Source organism: Bufo gargarizans, chromosome 2 (genome assembly GCF_014858855.1).
Source record: "Bufo gargarizans isolate SCDJY-AF-19 chromosome 2, ASM1485885v1, whole genome shotgun sequence".
NCBI lineage: Eukaryota > Metazoa > Chordata > Amphibia > Anura > Bufonidae > Bufo > Bufo gargarizans.
The window spans coordinates 152723054-152745418 of record NC_058081.1 but is presented as its reverse complement, the minus strand read 5'-3'; the positions used below and the strand labels follow the sequence as shown (position 1 = coordinate 152745418).

The window sequence follows — 22365 nt, the reverse complement described above, 5'->3', positions numbered from 1 at the left end:
TAGGGCCCATTCACACACAGCTGCTGCAAACGTCTCCTTTCACCTGGGACAAAATGCAAAATATACTTTGCCACATCTCGGTCGGTGTATGCGGCGCTGCAAGACGAGATTTCTCCTCTGCAGTAAAAAAGATACGTTTGCTGAGGCATATGAGCTGATGAGGCGGTGGTATTCATATGCTTTGGCAAACACTTTGTAAATAAAAAAATATATAAAATTCCGGCAATGATTTATTCATCCACATCGATTGATGTGAATGGAGAAATCGGGTTTGCCAGGGCATACGAGCTAAGTGGGTATGGATGTTGGGCGGAGCTCCTATGTCCTGGCAGACGCCTTTCCCCTCCTTTTTTTTTTTTGCACATTTTTGGGCAGAGATTTTTTCATCCACATTGATCGATGTGAATGAAGAAATTTGTGCCGTTCATTTTTTCTTTCAGCCCAGAGGCTGAACGGAAAAAAAAATCTCATTACCCATATGCTCAATATAAGGAGAATAGCAGAAACTCCAAATCCCAGTGACAGGTTCCCTTTAAAGCCATTGATAAAAGAAGACCATTGACTCTCAAATCTCCAATAAATGAATATTCCTGTGCAAAAAATTTGGGGGAGATTTATCAAACTAGTGTAAAGTAGAACTGGCTTAGTTGCCCGTAGCAACTAATCAGATTCCACCTTTCATTTTCCAAATGAGCTGTCCAAAATGAAAGGTGGAATCTGATTGGTTGCTCCCCCTTTGTCTCAGCTGCACTCCACTCCTGCTGTGGCCGGTTAAAATAGCTCAGAACATGACAGCTTACCGGTGCTAAATTTAAGTGCTGTGTGCCTTTGCACAAATAGACAAACGTGAAGACAAACTTCAATGTGTCCCCTGCTGATAAATTATGGCCAAGGGGCGTCATTTACAACGGGCGTTATGCCAGCTTTTGCCATTAAAAAAAGTGTTTTTTCTGTACAGGAATCCGCTCTGAAAAACCGCACGTATTTGGCAACTTGTGTAGGTGGCTTTAGGGTGCCTTCACAGGCTGTGGATTTTGTTGCAGTTGAGTTGAGTTTTACATGACTGAATGGGGCTTGCAGAAAGCCATGTGCTTGCTGCTTCATTCAAATGAATGGAACAGATTTTTAGTTGTGGAAAATTCTGCAAGAAAATCTGCCTATGTGAAAGCTCCTGTACGGTGATTCCTTTTTAACAAATCTCTTTTTATTGATAGATTCAAAATATCAGATCATCACAGATGAGATATAAGCAAGGATAATACGTACAGTACAGACCAAAAGTTTGGACACACCTTCTCATTCAAAGAGTTTTCTTTATTTTCATGACTATGAAAATTGTAGATTCACACTGAAGGCATCAAAACTATGAATTAACACATGTGGAATTATATACATAACAAAAAAGTGTGAAACAACTGAAAATATGTCATATTCTAGGTTCTTCAAAGTAGCCACCTTTTGCTTTGATTACTGCTTTGCACACTCTTGGCATTCTCTTGATGCGCTTCAAGAGGTAGACACCTGAAATGGTCTTCCAAGTCTTGAAGGAGTTCCCAGAGATGCTTAGCACTTGTTGGCCCTTTTGCCTTCACTCTGCGGTCCAGCTCACCCCAAACCATCTCGATTGGGTTCAGGTCCGGTGACTGTGGAGGCCAGGTCATCTGGCGCAGCACCCCATCACTCTCCTTCATGGTCAAATAGCCCTTACACAGCCTGGAGGTGGGTTTGGGGTCATTGTCCTGTTGAAAAATAAATGATGGTCCAACTAAACGCAAACCGGATGGAATAGCATGCCGCTGCAAGATGCTGTGGTAGCCATGCTGGTTCAGTATGCCTTCAATTTTGAATAAATCCCCAACAGTGTCACCAGCAAAGCACCCCCACACCATCACACCTCCACATCCATGCTTCACGGTGGGAACCAGGCATGTAGTCCATCCGTTCACCTTTTCTGTGTCGCAAAGACACGGTGGTTGGAACCAAAGATCTCAAATTTGGACTCATCAGACCAAAGCACAGATTTCCACTGGTCTAATGTCCATTCCTTGTGTTCTTTAGCCCAAACAAGTCTCTTCTGCTTGTTGCCTGTCCTTAGCAGTGGTTTCCTAGCAGATATTCTACCATGAAGGCCTGATTCACACAGTCTCCTCTTAAGGCCTCTTTCACACGTCAGTTTTTTAGCCCGGATAAGAGGCGATTTTTCCGTGCAAGTGCAAAACATTGTCATGCGTTGCACTCGCGTGAAAAAAATCGCGCATGTTTGGTACCCATGTTTGGTTAAGGTTTGGATCGCGCATGTTTGGTTAAGGACCTTTGATGACGTCACTCCGGTCATCACATGGTAAAAGATCATGTGATGTACCATGTGATGACCGGAGTGATGTCATCAAAGGTCCTTAACCTCTATTTAATGCAGCAGCTCACCCCAGGTCCTGTTCAGCAGAGGAGACACAAGGAGATGCCGGGCTTCGCGATCAAGTGGACTAAGGTGAGTTAAATAATTTTTTATTTTATTTTTAACCCCTCTAGCGCTGTTTTACTATGCATTCTGTATTCAGAATGCTATTATTTTCCCTTATAACCATGTTATAAGGGAAAATAATAATGATCGGGTCTCCATCCCGATCGTCTCCTAGCAACTGTGCGTGAAAATCGCACCGCATCCGTACTTGCTTGCGGATGCTATGCGATTTTCACGCTTCCCATTCACTTCTATGGGGCCTGCGTCGCGTGAAAATCGGACAATATAGAGCATGCTGCGATTTTTCACTCATGTGATGCGTGAAAATCACTGCTCATGTGCACAGCCCCATAGAAATGAATGGGTCAGGATTCAGTGCGGGTGCAATACGTTCACCGCACGCATCGCACCCGCACGGAAAACTCGCCCGTGTGAAAGGGGCCTAACAGTTGTTCTAGAGATGTCTGCTGCTAGAACTCTGTGTGGCATTGACCTGGTCTCTAATCTGAGCTGCTGTTAACCTGCGATTTGAGGCTGGTGACTCGGATGAACTTATCCTCCGCAGCAGAGGTGACCCTTGGTCTTCCTTTCCTGGGGCGGTCCGCATGTGAGCAAGTTTCTTTGTAGCGCTTGATGGTTTTTGTGACTGCACTTGGGGACACTTTCAAAGTTTTCCCACCTTTTCGGACTGACTGACCTTCATTTCTTAAAGTAATGATGGCCACTCGTTTTTCTTTACTTAGCTGCTTTTTTCTTGCCATAATACAAATTCTATCAGTCTATTCAGTAGGACTATCAGCTGTGTATCCACCTGACTTCTCCACAAGGCAACTGATGGTCCCAACCCCATTTATAAGGCAAGAAATCCCACTTATTAAACCTGACAGGGCACACCTGTGAAGTGAAAACCATTTCAGGTGACTACCTCTTGAAGCTCATCAAGAGAATGCCAAGAGTGTGCAAAGCAGTAATCAAAGCAAAAGGTGGCTACTTTGAAGAACCTAGAATATGACATATTTTCAGTTGTTTCACACTTTTTTGTTATGTATATAATTCCACATGTGTTAATTCATAGTTTTGATGCCTTCAGTGTGAATCTACAATTTTCATAGTCATGAAAATAAAGAAAACTCTTTGAATGAGAAGGTGTGTCCAAACTTTTGGTCTGTACTGTACATTAAGAAGCAAGACATAATGCTACTTTCACACTTGCTATTTCGCCGGACCGCTGCTCCGTCCCCATTGACTATAATGGGGACGGTGGCAAAGCTCCGGCGCAGCACAGCAGTGCACTGCGAAAGGCCGCCGGACTAAAAGTCCTGCATGTCCAACTTTTTAGTCCGGCGGCCTCTCACTGCGAACTGCCGTACTGCGCCGGAGCTCCGCCCCGTCCCCATTATAGTCAATAGGGACGGAGCGGCGGTCCGGCAGCACGGCGAAATTGCGGAAGGATGGATCCGACAGGGTGAACAGCCTGTCGGATCCGTCCTGCCGCAAGTGTGAAAGTACCCTAAGTGATCCGACATTTTCCAGAGAACCGAAACATCAGGGTATACATAGATTCATGTTTCGACATGAACATGGAAATAAAGAAAAACAAAAAACGTCAACAGTTTGGTTGATTCTATAAGTAATATTGCAGTTATGAATCTTCATGTGTACGGTGATTCTTTATTTGGTCAGAGAGCGGTTTATTGCCAGTAATAGTCTTTTATAGCAATCACGTGACCTGCTTCTTTTATGTATGTGAACGTGCAGGAAAGCACTGCTGGAACTTGTGTCATCACAAGGAATCTTAAAAAGGAGGGGTTATTCTCAGCCTGAAGGTCTTCAAGGATCATGTTACTTCAGACTAGTATGAACATCTTCATGATGACGTGCAAAGTAAACTTCTCACTGTGACTATGACACAGCAAAATTTATGTCGCGTCACAGCATGTCGCATGTTGCAGTGCGACACCATAGACTGCCATTATAAAAATTGTCACGCGACATTAGTGCAACAAAATGTTGCGCGACAAATGTCATGTAGACCTAGCCTAAGGCTACATGTACATAAACGTTGTTTGTTTCCGTGTCCGTTAATTTTTTTTTTTTGCGGATAGGATGCGGACCCATTTATTTCAATGGGACCGCAAAAAATGTGCTGTCCGCATCAGTATGTCCGTTCTGTAGCCCCTCAAAAAAATAGAACATGTCCTAATCTTGTCCATTTTAGGCATTGTTACAATGGATCCGCAAAAAAAAAAAAAAGGCACAGGTCGTGTGCATGTAGCCTACAGGAAATATTTGCTGACTGGAGATGAATAAGTACATCTGCAAATTCCCTTTTGCCTAGAAAGAAAAATGTGGCTAGTCTCAAGAACCGCGCCTTTTGTAAATAAGCGCCTTTCACCTGGATAGCTGACTGACAGGAGATGCCTGTATGCTTTCCTGGATTGAGGATGTCACTGTGTACGTGTAAGGGCTCTTTTACATGAGCAAGTTTTAAATCCTGACCCATTCATTTCAATGGATATGTGCACATTTTTCATGCATCATCTTTGCGTCCAGGAAAAATCGCTTCATGTTCTGTATTGTGCTTTTTTTCACACAGCCCTCGCTCCATAGAAGCGGAAACGGAAGGCATCCAGATGCAATGGGGGGAATTTATCATGAGGGGAATATTGAGGTCAATTTTGCTTGAGTCTGTGTTGGAGTACTTTATGCCACATTTACCAAATGTCACATGTTTGATAAACTTGTCTTGTCTTTAAACAGGTTGTCTAGGCTTTTACTATTGATGACCTATCCTCAGCTGTATGAGAAGATGGCGCACGTGCCGTCTCCTGTCTCATGGCAAAGACCATAGACCGCAACAGGGGACAGGAAGAGAGAAGGGAGATGGCACGTTCCCACTGTGCACGCCGTCTCCCCATACAGCTGGGGTGCCAGGTGTCGGACCTCCACCGATCTGATATTCATGACCTATCCTGAGGATAGGTCATCAATAGAAAAAGCCCGGACAACCCCTTTAAACCTAACACCTTTGTCTAGAAAAGCTACTCCAGTTCTGGAGTGAGATTGCGACTTTTTTTTTTTTTTTGCAACTATTTAAAATTTTGTGCAGAAAAACCACAGCGTACTACAGTACCAGCAAAGTGAATGAGATTTGATACATTTCGTAGGTGCGGAAATTGACCTGCTGTGCGGATTTTAAAATTCTATGTGCACCTTTTAGGCCCCTTGCAGACCGCAAAATACATACGGTCGTGTGCATGAGGCCTTATTAGAATATCTCAATCAAGCAATACTGTGAATTTGACTAAACTCTTGCATTCCTCATATCATTTTTTGGGAATCTTTTGATACCAACTTATTAACTGAATATATCTAGGATAATCATAATAATACAATCACTATAGCACCAGCCTTGCATACCACAGTCATTCTAATATTGTGAGAAGTTTTAGGCCTCTTTCGCACAAGAGATTGCACGGTAAAAAAAAAATTATACCGCTGATTAGGTCTGGATGCGTTGCGGATGTATTCAGTGAAAAATGTGCGATTTTGCAAGGAAGTTAATTCAGTTTTGTATGCGATCGCGTTCAGTTTTTATTGCACGGGTACAATGCGGTTTAAAGGGGTATTCTCATCTTAATGATCACTGTTAAATATGTTAATGATTTGTCAGTGATCATTTTTCTAAATACATTTTATTACCTAATTCCCACCATTTTTTTTTTTTAAATAATCCCATCTTACCTGATGTCTTTGGTCTCCCCTGGTTACGGCCACCTCTCCCATCGAATCCCGCCAGCCGCGCTTGCGCAGAAGACTAAAGATTCTCTCCCGGCGGGGCCGAGCAATGTCCTGAACACGCACACCGCAGCGCATGCGCCATGATGACTTCTTCCTGGCCAGTATATTACAGAGCTGCGAACGCGCACCCCGGCTCTGTACTATACAGGCCAGGAATAAGTCACCATGGCACATGCGCGGCGGTGTACGCGTTCAGGACATTGCTCGGCCGGGAGAAAATCTTTAGTCTTCTGCGCAAGCGCGGCCCGGCTGGGAGAAGAGTCCCGGAAGTGAACGTCGCGCTCAAGGAAAGTAAGTATGAAAAGGGAAGATGAGAATACCCCTTTAATGCGTTTTGCACGCGGGTGATAAAAAAACTGAAGGTATACAAACAACATCTCTTAGCCACCATCTGTGAAAAAGGCATCGCATCCACACTTGCTTGTGGATGCAATGCGATTTTCACGCAGCCTCATTCACTTCTGTGGGGCCAGCTTTGCGTGAAAAACGCAGAATATAGAACATGCTGCGATTTTCATGCAACACACAAGTGATGCATGAAAAAAATATGCTTATGTACACAGACCCATTGAAATGAATGAGTCAGGCTTCAGTGCGGGTGCAATGCGATCGCATCACGCATTGCACCCGTAGCAACAAAGACCTTTGGTGACGTCACAGTCATCACATGATCCATCACATGATCTTTTACCATGGTGATGGATCATGTGATGACCGGAGTGACGTCACCAAAGGTCCTTGTTGCTACACACAGCTAAGATCAAGACAGAAGGAGATGCCGGGCTGCACGAGCAAGTGGACTAAGGTGAGTTAGATTTTTTATTTTTATTTTTCTAACTCCTCCAGCGCTATTTTACTATGCATTCTGTATTCAGAATGCTATTATTATAAAAAGAAAAATTACCGTGCAATCTCTTGTGCGAAAGAGGCCTAAAACTTCTCACAATATTAGAATGACTGTGGTATGCAAGGCTGGTGCTATAGTGATTGTATTATTATGATTATCCCAGATATATTCAGTTAATAAGTTGGTATCAAAAGATTCCCAAAAAATGATATGGGGAATGCAAGAGTTTAGTCAAATTCACAGTATTGCTTGATTGAGATATTCTAATAAGGCCTCATGCACACGACCGTATGTATTTTGCGGTCTGCAAAAGATACAGATGACGTCCATGTGCTTTCCGTATTTTGCGGAACGGATCAGCTGGCCCCTAATAGAACAGTACTATCCTTGTCTGTAATAATAGGACATATACTATCCTTGTCTGGACAATAATAGGACATGTTCAATTTTTTGGAGGAACTCAAATACGGACATACGAAAACGGAATGCACACAGAGTAACTTCCGTTTTTTTTTTTTTTTTTTGCGGACCAATTGACATGAATGGTTCCGGATACGGCAAAGAGGAATGGAACAGATACGGAAAGAAAATACTTCATGTGCATGTGGCCTTTGATGGTAATGGAAGTCCCATTAAAATAAATCGGAAGCAAGGCCACCGCTCCATTCACTTCTATGAGTGCTGGCTCTGCTATTTTCAGCAGTCCCATAGAAACAAATGTTCGGTGCACCCTCCAGTTTTTGCGGGCTCTGTTCTAAGTATAGGTGCAGGTCCTAGAGGTGGGACCCGCACCTATCAGATATTGGGGGTATATCCTAGCGATATGCCCCCAATGTCCAAGATGGAAATGCCCCTTTAAAGAAATAAATGTGTTTTGGCTGTGAATACCAAAAATACGTATTGCATGTCTGTTTGTAGAATTTTTTGTGCTCTAATACATTTTGTATTGTCATTTTATTATATTCTGTTTCAATATCAATAAAATACAAAACATAACTGCCAAAGGGTAAAAAGTATACCTAAACATTTTTTTTAACTGTTAAAAATGGCCTAAATAATTTTTTAATAGATTTTATTGTTTTACTCACAAAACAGGCCCCCCGAAGTTTGGTCCTTTCTGTAGTGCTTTTCACTGCAGTGCATACAGAATCCATACACGCCATGTATGCAGTGTATGGATTCTGAATTCTACAATATCTGCTGCAATGAGCAACATACCGGTAAGAGCATACATCACTGCTCCTGCCTATGCCCACTCCTCTCAAACATCTGCATAGCGATTCATAGCAGGATACCCTGCACCAATGTGCTATGCCAGGCTTGTAGCGGAGCGGGCACAAGCAGAGGCTCTGCGTATCACATCACTGCTCCTGCCAGTACCGTGTGTTCACTGGAGTACATATTGTAGAAATTAGAATCCATACACTGCATATGTGGCTACGGCGTATTGATTCTGTATGCATTGCTGTGAAAATCACTACAGAAAGAACTTTGGGCCTGTTTTGCTACTAAAACAATTCAATAAAATATATTAGAAAAAAAATTTGGGGGGCATTTGTAACTTTTTGTTTAGGTACATCTTAAGTCATTTTTACTAACATTGATCATTTTGGCTATGGTTTTGGTGGTGACTTTTATTTCTTTATTTGTAGGTAATTATCCTCCCTAGAGATGGCTTTATTTGGAGTGGTGCAAAGTGGTGCTCATGTCCATCAGTGCGCCCACTTACTTAGAGCAGGGGCGCACAGTAGCTCCTGTCGAAGCCTGCACATGACCAGCAGATATGCTGCTAAAGAGTACTATGATGTCGTTGTTGTTGGAGGAGGTGCTGGTGGGATCACCATGAGTGCTCGTATGAAGAGAAAACTTGGAGCTGGAAAAGTTGCTGTCATCGAGCCAAGTGAGGTACTGAGAATGTGTGCTGATATAAATGATTATTTTTCTTTAGGATGTCTTCACATGTGGCAGATTTTGTTGCAGAAATTTCTGCAACTGAAAATCGGTTCACACAACCCCATTCAGATGAGTGAAACGGATCTGTGGCAGAAATTTCTACAACAAAATCTGCCACACATGAAGGCATCTTAGGATAACATTCACATGTAGCAGAATTGCTGCAGAACATTTTCCGGAATCTGCAGAGAAATCTGCAGCAGAAATTGCTACAGATTCTACCTGTAGAAAACAGGTCAGCTGTGAAAATAGAAAATAAAAACCTTACCTTGTGCTTGTGGTTTCTTTGCCTGGTCCTATGCTGGTTGTGACCACTGCAGCCTGTGACTGGCATCAGTGGTCAAAAGGGACGAGATGTCATCACGGTAGGGCAGGTTGTGCAGGGACTGGCATGGGAGCACGCAAGGAAGCCACAAAAGCATGTTAGTTATTGTGTTTTATAGTGCTTTTTAAAGTTCTTTCATTTACGACTTGGGGATTTTGCTACAAATCCGCATCGAACCCTCATCCAAACTTCATCATGTGAATTTTGTGTTGAAAATAGCCTCCTTAGCAGTCAATGGGCAATTTCTGCATGTTAACTGCAACGTATCTGCGACATAAATTGCCATGCCATGCTGTGAACCACAGGTCAATTTACACAAGTAAATATGCAACGTTTACATGATTATTAAAAATAATTTAATGCTTCTATATTATAATTATGGATTTAGTGCTCAAAAATCGCATAATAAACAATGTGTGCATGTGGCCTTAGACTTCATCATGTATTATCTATGATTGGAAGGCAGTTATTATCATTAGAATTACTATCATTTGTAATTCAATGTTAAAAATGCCATTCTTTTGTTTCTAAATTATTTCTGAGAAAGTTGGGCAACAACCAGGGTAATTTGCAGACAAGCATTCAGTAGCTATATTTCTGTCACTCACCCTTTCAAGGAACAGAAGAAATACATGCGTTATTAACAGGATTTTGCTCATTAACTCATCATTTCACCTTATTTAGGTTCATTACTACCAACCAATTTGGACTCTTGTTGGTGGTGGTGCAAAGAAACTGGCCAGCTCTGCAAGATCTACTTCAGGCTTAATACCAACCGGTGTCAAATGGATCAAATCCGAAGTCAAAGGTTTCGATCCTGACAAAAATTGTATCCGTATTGATGATGGCAAAGAGGTAAATATAATGTTGTGACTAAAGAATGATTGTAATAAGTTTGAAAGTTCAGCTTTACGAGACAGCTGTAGAATAAAGCTTACAAAATGTGAGCAGATACCTACACAGGGTTACAGATCGCTGGCAGTAAAATAATGATTATTTATTTCAATGTGCCATTGATTCCTGGGGGCTGTACATATGAAATGTACATGGTACAGATGGGGAGAGAAGACACCTGTAAGGTCTAAGACTAAACACAGAGTTCAATGCCAGAAACTTGCTGCGTGTGGCAGTGAGTTACTGTTCTGACCTCAGCTCCCCTGATAGGAACGCACAGCGCCATAATGATTTATAAGGCTGTGTGTTCCTGTGAGACCTGGAATCTATTCACACGTCCTCAATTGTTATGCTGTCCACAAAATGCGGCTCCGCAAAACACGGACACCGGCCATATGCGTTCCATATTTTGCGGACCACATATGACCGGCACTATAATAGAAATGTCTATTCTTGTCCGTGGCTGTGGATAATAGGACATGCTCTATAATTTTTGCGGGGCCGCAGAACGGAACTATGGATGTGGACAGCACACTGTGTGCTGTCTGCATCTTTTGTGGACCCATTGAAATTAATGGTTCCGTATACGGACCATATGCAGAACGCAAAAAACAGCCTGTATACAGAACGCTAAATACGTTAGTGTGAACGAGCTCTTACACGGACATAATGCAGTCAGAGAAGCAGATTTCAGAACGGGAACTCTGCCACATGCAGCGAGTTTCTCGCACTGAACTCGCTCATGTGTGTCTGGCCTTACAATCTTAATAATCCTATTAAGAAAACTTCTCCCTTTTATTCATAAAGTTTTGAAAATGAGCACAGATTGAAGCAGGTAGAATATAAAGTTACAGGGGGACATTTCAAAACTGGTGTAAATGAAAACTGGCCTAGTTGCCCATAGCAACCAATTAGATTCCACTTTCCTTTTTTATAAAAAAAAAAGCTCTGAGAAATGAAAGGTGGAATCTGATTGGTTGCCATGGGAAACTAAGCCAGTTTTCCTTTACACCAGTTTTGATAAATCTCCCCTCCAGTTACAGACTTTTTAAATAGTCCCAATTTAAAATTATTCTACCACTCAATATACTCTAATATTTCACAATCCATGGTTCAGATGACCTTTTTCCCCAGCATCACACCATAAGCAGAGTCCACTTCCACATTCTGATCCAGCACTAGAAATCCTGGGACTTGCAGTTCCAATACGTATACGATTATTACTACTGGTAGGTGTGTAACTGCAAGTCCCAGGATTTCTAGTGCCGGATCAGAAGGTGAAAGTGGGCCTGTGTCTGTGGTGTGGATTGTGAAATATTAGACTGTACTGAGTGGTAAAATAATTTTATTTTCGGTTTTATTGATATTTTATAGTTAGCATTGCCGGTTTCAATAGTTTATTTCTAATTCTTTGCGTTCTTTATTAACAGATAAGCTACAAATATTTGATCATTGCTATTGGTCTCAAATTGCAGTTTGAAAAGGTAAAGTGTTAAATATATTTATTGTATATTAATGTAAATGTAAATCATGTAGATGGACAAATAAAGATATACTGTACTTTTTAAGGGTTTGTGCCATCACGTATACATCAAGTGATAAACGTCTAGGACTGGGTCCTGACTCTGCTTTTGTCCTCAATACACAATGGCAGTAAGGAGAAGTTTGAATACATCAGCTGTAGAACATGTGGATGACCAACAAACCTGAGGTTTGTACTTGGTTGTCTTCTTCACTGTTGTAGATTTTGAGTGGCTGAGGTGCAGCATTCTTGCAGTAACACGTTGAAAACAGTGCATGCAGTGTTTTTGTGTTATTGTCCGTCTGGAACCCGGCACTAATGCGCAAAAGCATCCAGACCCCCACTGAATCCCCTTATAGTTAATGAGGTCCGGTGTCCAGCATCTGAGCGATCATTTAGAGGGAGGGAGTTTCTTCAAGTATCCAAACTACTTCCTCACGATGAGATATCTGAAAGCACCCAAGCCTGCCGTAGTAAAGTTCTTATTAAGTTCTGCTGGTGCCCCCTTGAGCACTAGAACTGTTGTCCATGTTCCCAATTTGAATACAGAGGTAGACATGTAACCACTTCTCCATTCTACTCTACCGAGCTGCTGGGGTTTGTACTCAGCTAACTCCAGCAGCCCCATAACATTGAATAGGAAATATGGACACCTATTCTAGTGATCGACAGGGGCTCAAGTTCTCTGACCTCAGCCAATCAGACACTTATTCCCGGTCCTGTTGATAGATGACAAGTTTTTGTCACGGGACAACCCTTTTGACAGGAACATCACAATTTTACCACAGATTACAATGCTGTGTTATAGTATAAGGTAAACAATTCAACAGTTGCTTGTTCAAGTCCCCTAGAAGGACTAAAAATCTAAGGGGAGATTATCACACCCAGCTGTTCAAAATTCTGGATGGCTATTGCTATTTTTTCAGCTTACTTTTGCAAAAAAAATTGTACAGTACTTTTGAAAAAGTGAGCATAGTTAGCTAAGGTAAAGAGGTTATCCCATGACTAATGTAAAAAATTATATCAGGTATCATATAGTACTGTCACGATCGTGTGTGGGAGGAAATCACCACACCGAGCATAGGAGGGAAAGGGGGTACCGGAATAAGTGCCTATCTATAATTTTACTAGTTAATTTTCAATCTTTTGTGTGACGGGGTGAAGTCACAGAGAGAGAGCACCAGTATGAACAGGCTCCAAAGGTAGGCAAGTTTATACACCGGATACCTAGAATCCTATCTCACCCTATAGGACCCTGGAACTAATGTCAGGACTGAGTCTACCTGTTCCTCCAAAGGGAAGGACGAACAGGAGTCTCCCTCAGGCCTAATGACAAACAGGGAAAGGCAACACACACATTTAATAAACAAAATACAAAGAGAACCAAACACAAGCTAACCACAAGAACAACAGAAGCTGTAAACCGCATAGCATAGTGGGAGAAATAAAAAATAAATAGAGAAGGTAAAATGACAACAATAGCCACACCTGGGGAAAGAAGGTGTGGAAAGCACCAGAAACAACACAGACGTAAAAAACACGTGTTGCCAGTCTCACAGATCTCCTGCCACCTGTCGCAGGCACGTCCGTATGTCTCGGTACGTCTGTGAGAAGTACATGGCAATACTTACCCCACATGGATCCAGAGCTCTCCCACTCATTGTTCCAATTGCTTTGCTAGATTTATATCAAGCTGGCAGCTCAGGAGGCATATCCTTTCTGTTGCAAGTCTCTGCCTGTTGCAGTTCAGGAGCCAGTTGAAGGATAGAACTGAGCATTTGTTAGAAAAATAATAAACAGCAGGTGACATTATACAAATACAATTTATTTAATAACTCAGCAGCTATACTATTTTTTTAATGACATGCAATTACAGAAGTATTCAGATCCAAGTGCTGGTTTGAAAACCGCAGAATATATTTTTTGTGTGAGATAGCCTCTTTAATGAGCTGCAGGCCAAATTTAAGAACTAAAAAAGTCGCACAAATGTTGCAAATTCAATCCAGCAAGGGAAATGGCATAAAACCTGGAGTAATATCTTTAGACATATTGTAAAGATGTGCCAAACGTATCCCTCATGAAAAATTCCCTATAAAGTAAAAAAAAAAAAATTTGAATACAGTGGTAGAACTGTATGGTGAAATAAAAAATAAAATAAATTGCTTGTCTGAAAATGCCCAAACTATTAAAATATGAAAGTATTTATCCTAAATGGTAAATGCCATAACAGAAACACACAGAAAATACCCAAATCACTGTTCCTTTGTTCGGTTCGCCTCCCAAAAGAAATTGAATAAAGTGATAAAAAACCTATGCATACCCCAAAATGGTATCAATAAAACCACAGGTCACCCTGTAAAAAAAACAACCACTCACACAACTCAGTCGATCAAAATATAAGAAAGTTATGGGTGTCAGAATATGGTATAAAAATGAAGTATAAAAATATATTAAAAAATTATATAAATTTGGTATTGTCATCGTACTGACCCACAGAATAAATTTTACTTACCATTCTTACTGCACAGTGATTGCTGTAAAAATAAAACCCGTAAACAATGTCGCAAATGTACTTTTTCTTTCCAAGTCCAACTATTAATAATTTTTTCTGTGGAATATAAAATGGTGCCATTATGAAGTCTAACTCCTCCTGCAAAAACATGCTTTCACACTGCTGTGTGAGTGTAAAAATAAAGTTATGGCTTTTGGAAGGCAAGGAGTAGAAAACAAAAATCCAAGAATAGAAAATGTCTGTGGCAGGCAAGGGTTAAGTCTCTGACTGTAGTTTGCTGTAGTTTCTTTTCTCTTTTATTACGTTTAGCCCTTTTCTCTTTTATTACGTTTAACCTGCATATCTATATAGCTGCATAGAATAGTTACCTAATAATATCTGCCTTTTGAAATGGTTTCACAAGAGCAATCTGATAAAAGATCAGGGCGGCAGTGCATAAATCAGCTTGTCAGCAGCTTGTTGTATTCCTTTCGCATATACAGGGGCTATTGTATAAGTGATGGAGTCCTCTAGACAACATGATATCATGGTTTTGCAACACTATATCATCACTCTTAGGCCTCATGCACACGACCGTTGTGTGCATCCGTGGCCGTTTTCCGTTTTTTTCGCGGACCCATTGACTTTCGAATTCGGAAAATGCACCGTTTTGCAGCCGAGGCCGTGATCCGTGTATCCTGTCCGTCAAAAAAATATGACCTGTCCTATTTTTTTGACGGACAACGGTTCACGGACCCATTCAAGTCAATGGGTCCGTGAAAGAACACGGATGCACACAAGATTGGCATCCGTGTCCGTGATCCGTGGCCGTAGGTTGCTTTCATACAGACGGATCCAAAGATCCGTCTGCATAAAAGCTTTTTCTGATCTAAGTTTTCACTTCGTGAAAACTCATTTCCGACAGTATATTCTAACACAGAAGCGTTCCCATGGTGTTGGGGACGCTTCTAGTTAGAATACACTGCAAACTTTGTACAAGACTGCCCCCTGCTGCCTGGCAGCACCCGATCTCTTACAGGGGGATATGATAGCACAATTAACCCCTTCAGGTGCGGCACCTAAAGGGGTTAATTGTACTATCATATTCCCCTGTAAGAGATCAGGGCTGCCAGGCAGCAGGGGGCAGACCCCCCCTTCCTCCAAAAATCAAGGAAGACCCACGGACGAAAAAACGGTCACGGATCACGGACCCACGGACCCCGTTTTTGCGGACCGTGAAAAAAAACTGTCGTGTGCATGAGGCCTTACTCAAAAAATAAATAAATATAATATTATAAGTACATAACAGAATTGCCCATGCTGTGAAACTTCAGCCTTGTTTGTGTAGTTTCTACATAATGTGTCCACTAGGTGGCACTGTCTGCTGTTCTGCGTCTTGTGTTACATCATAAATAATATACTGGCTCACCGTGCATGCGGAAAGTACAGTTTGAAGCAATTTATGACCTGCAAACATTATTTGTTCTAGGTGAGTAGGACAGCCACCTAGAACCAGCTAACGGGTATAGGGGGCTTCCTCCCTGGTGCTTTCCCCGGAAGCACCTGCAGATCTTACCAGACATTGATGCTTAGTGTTTCCCTAGAGATTTAATGACCATCTATATCCCCACTGTCCCTTGAGTATGGAAATAATGATCCAAATCCAGGAACTGAAGCTTTCAGGAACTTAATGACTAAGATTATTCAACAAACCACCTACAGTTGTGTTCAAAATAATAGCAGTGTGTTTAAAAATGTGAATAAAGCTCAAAATCCTTCTAATAGCTTTTATTTTTATACACACAAATGCATTGGGAACACTACACATTCTTTTCCAAATCAAAACATGAAGAAAAATATATCAAATTTGTGTTGTTCCTCTAAAAAATTTTTTAAGAAAAGTGAATATTAGACTGTTCAAAAAAATAGCAGTGTTTGTATTCTTCTTTACAAACTCAAACATTCACTATATAACGTGAAAAATGTTTGAAGATTTTGCTTTCCTTTGAATCACGTAACTAATATTTAGTTGTATAACCACTGTTTCTGAGAACTGATATACATCTGTGTTGCATGGAGTCAACCAACTTCTGGCTCCTGTGAACAGGTATTCCAGCCCAGGATGATTGGACTACATTTCACAGTTCTTCTCTATTTCTTGGTTTTGCCTCAGAAACTGCATTTTTTATGTTACCCTACAAGTTTTCTATTGGATTAAGATCCGGCAATTGGGCTGATCACTCCATAATGTCAATCTTGTTGGTCTAGAAGCAAGATGTTGCACGTTTACTGGTGTGTTTGGGGTCGTTGTCTTATTGGAACACCCGTTTAAAGGGCATTTCCTCTTCAGCATAAGGCAGCATGACCTCTTCAAGTATTCTGATGTAATCAAACTGATCAATATGTGATGAATAGGCCCAACACCATAGTATGAGAAACATCCCCATATCATGATGCTTGCGCCACCATGCTTCACTGTCTTCACAGTGTACTGTGGCTTGAATTCAGTGTTTGGGGGTCGTCTAACAAACTGTCTCCGGCCACTTGACCCAAAAAGAACAATCTTACTTTTATCAGTCCACAAAATGTTTCGCCATTTCTCTTTAGGCCAGTCAATGTGCTCTTTGGCAAATTGTAACTTCTTCCGCACATGTCTTTTTTTCAACAGTTAGACTTTGTGGGGACTTCTTGCAGATAGGTTGGCCTCACATATATGTCTTCTAATTGTAACAGTACTCACAGGTAACTTCAGACCTTTTATGATCTTCCTGGAGCTGATTGTTGGCTGAGTCCTTGCCATTTTGGCTATTCTTCTAGCCATTTGAATAGTAGTTTTTCGCTTTCTTCCACATCTTTTAGGTTTTGGTTGCCATTTAAAATTTTTGCGATCATTTTAGCTGAGCAGCCTATCATTTTCTGCACTTCATTATATGTTTTCCCATCTCCAATCAACTTTTTAATCAAGGTACACTGGTCTTCTGAACAATGTCTGGAATTACACATTTTCCTCAGAATTTCAGAGAGAAATGCACTGTAACCAGCATGTACAACATTTGCTGCCTTCCTTCCTTAAATAAGGGCAATAATTGCCACCTGTTTTTCAAAGAACTCCACACTGCTATTATTTTGAACATGCCCCTTTCAATTAGTGATTCAATTACACAGAATCGGCAGCATGCATGTCATGACTGTTAGGTCTGTTGGATTTCTATTACTCTACTACACCTATTAGTAAATTATTTGCCATGTAGAAATATCATTTCTACCAAAAACATTAATTGATCAGGTTAGTGATGTCTGACTGCTATTATTTTGAACACAACTGTACATCTGCTGAGGGAATAAGTGAACAAGATGAAATTGCCTAATTATTAGGTATATTGCAAAGTGAAGACACAAGACGCAAACTGCAGTCCTAATTTTTGAATGGTACAAACTGAGCAAAGAAAAGACCATGTTCTACTTCTTCGATTTGGTCAGAGACTGACCCCCTATCCTCTGGGTTTTGGACTGACCTGAAGACATAAAGAGACAGCCATTGGTGACCTTTAAAGGGGTTATCCCACGATTGATGTAAAAAATGAAAATCATACATAATCTAGTACATGACAACCTTTTCCGTAACAAAGCCGGAACCAGCCCTGTATCTCAGAGATTGTTCCGATTGTTCTGCTAGATTTCTTTAAAGCTGGCAGCTCAGGGGAAGTGTCCTTTCTCATAGGGGGTATCCTTTCTGCTACAGCTGGTGGCAGTTTAAGGATTGAACTGAGCATGTGTAGCCGCCTCACTGAGGTGGACAGTGAGAACAAATGAAGAACAAACCGGAGGGAGCGCTATACAGATAGATTTGGTGAATCAGTGGCTATACTAAATTTACATGCAATTACAAAAGTATTCAGGTGCTGGTTTAATATTTAAAGAGTTTCTGTCACCTGAAAAATGGGTATTAAGCTGGCTGACATTAGCGATGTGCTAATGTCAGCAGAACATAACTGTATTAGTGCCATCTCACTGCCTAAAGCCTTTATTGAGAAAAACTAACTTATATAATATACACCTGCTCCTAGAGGCTCCATTTGCTCACCTCTTTTCACGCCCTTCTGTTCTTGATTGACAGGGCCAGGCAGCGCTGCTCTCCTCCCGCCGGCCGTGTCTGCAGTGTAAATCTCGCGGCGTTCAGTATTCGGTGCAGGCGCAGTGAGGAAGACAGCAGCCGCCGAGCGTCCTTCCCTCACTGCGCCTGTGCCGAGTACTGAATGGCGCGAGATTTACACTGCAGACACGGCCAGCGGGAGGAGAGCAGCGCTGTCTGGCCCTGTCAATCAAGAGAAGAAGGGTGTGAAAATAGGTGAGACGCTATTGCTAGGTGCAGGTTATAGATTCTTGCTTACTGTACTTTGTTCTTCGGGGAGGCAGCCACTTAGCACCAGCTAATGGGTAGAATGGCACACACCTGTTGGTAGCCCTAAGGAACTCCAGGTGTTCAGCCTCAAATTGGTGCCAATAATATTTCATGAAGTTCTCTCTGAAGACATCTAGCGGCTTTCGGGATGACTGGGAGGCATACTCTTCTACTCCCAGCCTGAGAACACGCAGTGCTTCTAATCAAGTGCGCTCAAAAGATTGCAGTGTCAATTCACCCTTCATTCATTGCACCTTATGGTATTGGCTGAGGCACTTCTGTGGGGTGGTCTTGATGCGATTAATACATTTGATATATCTTGTCTATAAGGACTGGATAAGTCAAGACATTCTTGCAAGGTGTTAACAAAGCAAAGTAAAGGGTCACTGAGGTCTCTAACGAGGTCTAGTCCTACAGGGGACCATTCCATGTGAGCTGTCTTATTTTGTCACTTTAAAACAAAGTAGAAACCCCCTAGTGTTCCAGAGCCCCCGGGTTCATGTATGTGAACCAGTGTTAACTCCGTGACTTTTGCTGACAAGGCCAGAACCAGTAGGCAGATTAGTTCAATACTCTTTCCCATCAATGGAAAGTCTGTAGGCGAGAATCCAACAAGGATTCTATATTTAGATGAATATTTGGGAACAGAGGGCCTAGAGGCTGCTAATCCTTTTAGTAACCTCAGGTAGAACTTGTTCTTAATCTGTCAGATTAAGAATGAACAGGTTCAAAGCAGAAACCATTGACTTAATTATTTTAAAAACAAGACCCGCTTGAAATGTATCTCCTAGAAATTTTAGGACAGCCTTCAGTTCTGGAAAGTGGCACAAGCTAAACTGCCTAATTAAATACCATGCATAAAATTCTGTGATTATAACTTTTTATCTGTGCTGAGTTTAAAGCTGGCCTTCCACATTAGTCTTTGTTCAACCAAACTCACCGCGAACTGTAGGTTCGGCTCACACACTGTGTGTGGGGAGCTCCTGACTCTCTCCGATGGATAATATTGGGGGAGACAAGGATTGGACAAAATGAATATATTTGTTCTCCAGGGACATAAGCCAGAAGTGTCTGGCAGTGACTTTCTCCGCTCTCTCGCCATAGAATACACATACATGCTCATTGAGCCAAGCTTGTATGTGTATGGGGAAGCCAGGACGGAGTCAGAAGAGATAACCGTAGGTCAAACGATTGACAGCTGTTGAATGTGTATGGGTAGCTTTAGGCCTGAGAGAATAGTTAATTAAATAGATGCAACACATTAATAGTGGGAGCTGTGAAAGAAGAATTTGCGACCATTGGAAGCAATCTGCCTCAAGGTTTCCAATACAAAGAGGTCTATGTGCCCCTCCCCAAAGGTATGTACAATCCTCACAAACAGCTGTAGTTTGAGAGATACTGTGGCAACAGACATTTTTTTTCTCTTAAAAAGGCATATGCCACCTCATTCGAGTGCCATGCGATGTACTCGGCTATCAGATCCAGGTTGATGTCCAAGACCCACCTTCACAGCTCTAGGGATTTTCTGCAGAGGTTCTTGGATCTGGGGCATCTGCTCTGCTTACATAAGAAACTGCTGGTCTGCTGTCCATTTGGACGAAGGGTGACTAGAGTAGACAACCAAAACTGCATTTGGCAACAACTGGTCATGGCTGTTTGGAAACCCGGCAACATAACGGCAAGCGGCCTTCCCCAGTTTATCAAGCACAGTGCCGTACATTTTGTAGTGGCTGTGCTTGGAATCGCAGCTCAGCCCCATTCACTTCAATGGGGCTCAGCTGCGCATAGGCTACGTGACCGATCAACGTGTTGTTACTGGCCTAGGAAAATCTGAGAGACGGCTGCAGCACTAAGCTCCACTGCCTTCTCAAACAGCTGATCAGCAGGGGCTCCGGGTATCGGACTCCCACCAATCAGATACTGATGACCTATCCAAATAATAGAGGCTGCATTCTAGAGACAAGTGTGGGTCCCAGAGGTATACCCATTGGGACCCATGTATGAGGTGGGCCAACTCCTTTAAATCTTTTCATCCCATTGTTTGTTAGTCCAGCCAGGTGTGCACCTTATACAAATACAGGTCCTTCTCAGAAAATTAGCATATTGTGATAAAGTTCATTATTTTCTGTAATGTACTGATAAACATTAGGCTTTCATATATTTTAGATTCATTACACACAACTGAAGTAGTTCCAAGCCTTTTATTGTTTTAATATTGATGATTTTGGCATACAGCTCATGAAAACCCAAATTTCCTATCTCAAAAAATTAGCATATTTCATCCGACCAATAAAAGAAAAGTGTTTTTAATACAAAAAAAGTCAACCTTCAAATAATTATGTTCAGTTATGCACTCAATACTTGGTCGGGAATTCTTTTGCAGAAATGACTGCTTCAATGCGGCGTGGCATGGAGGCAATCAGCCTGTGGCACTGCTGAGGTGTTATGGAGGCCCAGGATGCTTTGATAGCGGCCTTAAGCTCATCCAGAGTGTTGGGTCTTGCGTCTCTCAACTTTCTCTTCCCAATATCCCACAGATTCTCTATGGGGTTCAGGTCAGGAGAGTTGGCAGGCCAATTGAGCACAGTAATACCATGGTCAGTAAACCATTTACCAGTGGTTTTGGCACTGTGAGCAGGTGCCAGGTCGTGCTGAAAAATTAAATCTTTATCTCCATAAAGCTTTTCAGCAGATGGAAGCATGAAGTGCTCCAAAATCTCCTGATAGCTAGCTGCATTGACCCTGCCCTTGATAAAACACAGTGGACCAACACCAGCAGCTGACATGGCACCCCAGACCATCACTGACTGTGGGTACTTGACACTGGACTTCAGGCATTTTGGCATTTCCCTCTCCCCAGTCTTCCTCCAGACTCTGGCACCTTGATTTCCGAATGACATGCAACAGTCCAGTGCTGCTTCTCTGTAGCCCAGGTCAGGCGCTTCTGCCGCTGTTTCTGGTTCAAAAGTGGCTTGACCTGGGGAATGCGGCACCTGTAGCCCATTTCCTGCACACGCCTGTACACGGTGGCTCTGGATGTTTCTACTCCAGACTCAGTCCACTGCTTCCGCAGGTCCCCCGAGGTCTGGAATCGGTCCTTCTCCACAATCTTCCTCAGGGTTCGGTCACCTCTTCTCGTTGTGCAGCGTTTTCTGCCACACTTTTTCCTTCCCACAGACTTCCCACTGAGGTGCCTTGATACAGCACTCTGGGAACAGCCTATTTGTTCAGAAATTTCTTTCTGTGTCTTACCCTCTTGCTTGAGGGTGTCAATGATGGCCTTCTGGACAGCAGTCAGGTCGGCAGTCTTACCCATGATTGCGGTTTTGAGTAATGAACCAGGCTGGGAGTTTTTAAAAGCCTCAGGAATCTTTTGCAGGTGTTTAGAGTTAATTAGTTGATTCAGATGATTGGGTTAATAGCTCGTTTAGAGAACCTTTTCATGATATGCTAATTTTTAGAGATAGGAATTTGGGGTTTTCATGAGCTGTATGCCAAAATCATCAATATTAAAACAATAAAAGGCTTGAACTACTTCAGTTGGTGTGTAATGAATCTAAAATATATGAAAGTCTAATGTTGATCAGTACATTACAGAAAATAATGAACTTTATCACAATATGCTAATTTTTTTAGAAGGACCTGTATATGCAACGTTTCAGGCCTGTG

General features: G+C 42.0%; 1 protein-coding gene across 1 annotated transcript in view; it reads left to right on the top strand.

The window, feature by feature from the left end:
• SQOR (sulfide quinone oxidoreductase) overlaps positions 1-22365 on the top strand; it is a 47428-nt gene that overhangs the window by 7516 nt on the left and 17547 nt on the right. Inside the window, exons 2-4 of the mRNA XM_044283266.1 lie at positions 8762-9014; positions 10072-10242; positions 11712-11765. Of these exons, the coding sequence (XP_044139201.1) occupies positions 8781-9014; positions 10072-10242; positions 11712-11765 (459 nt within the window). The 5' untranslated portion in view covers positions 8762-8780. The remainder of the gene's footprint in view (positions 1-8761; positions 9015-10071; positions 10243-11711; positions 11766-22365) is intronic.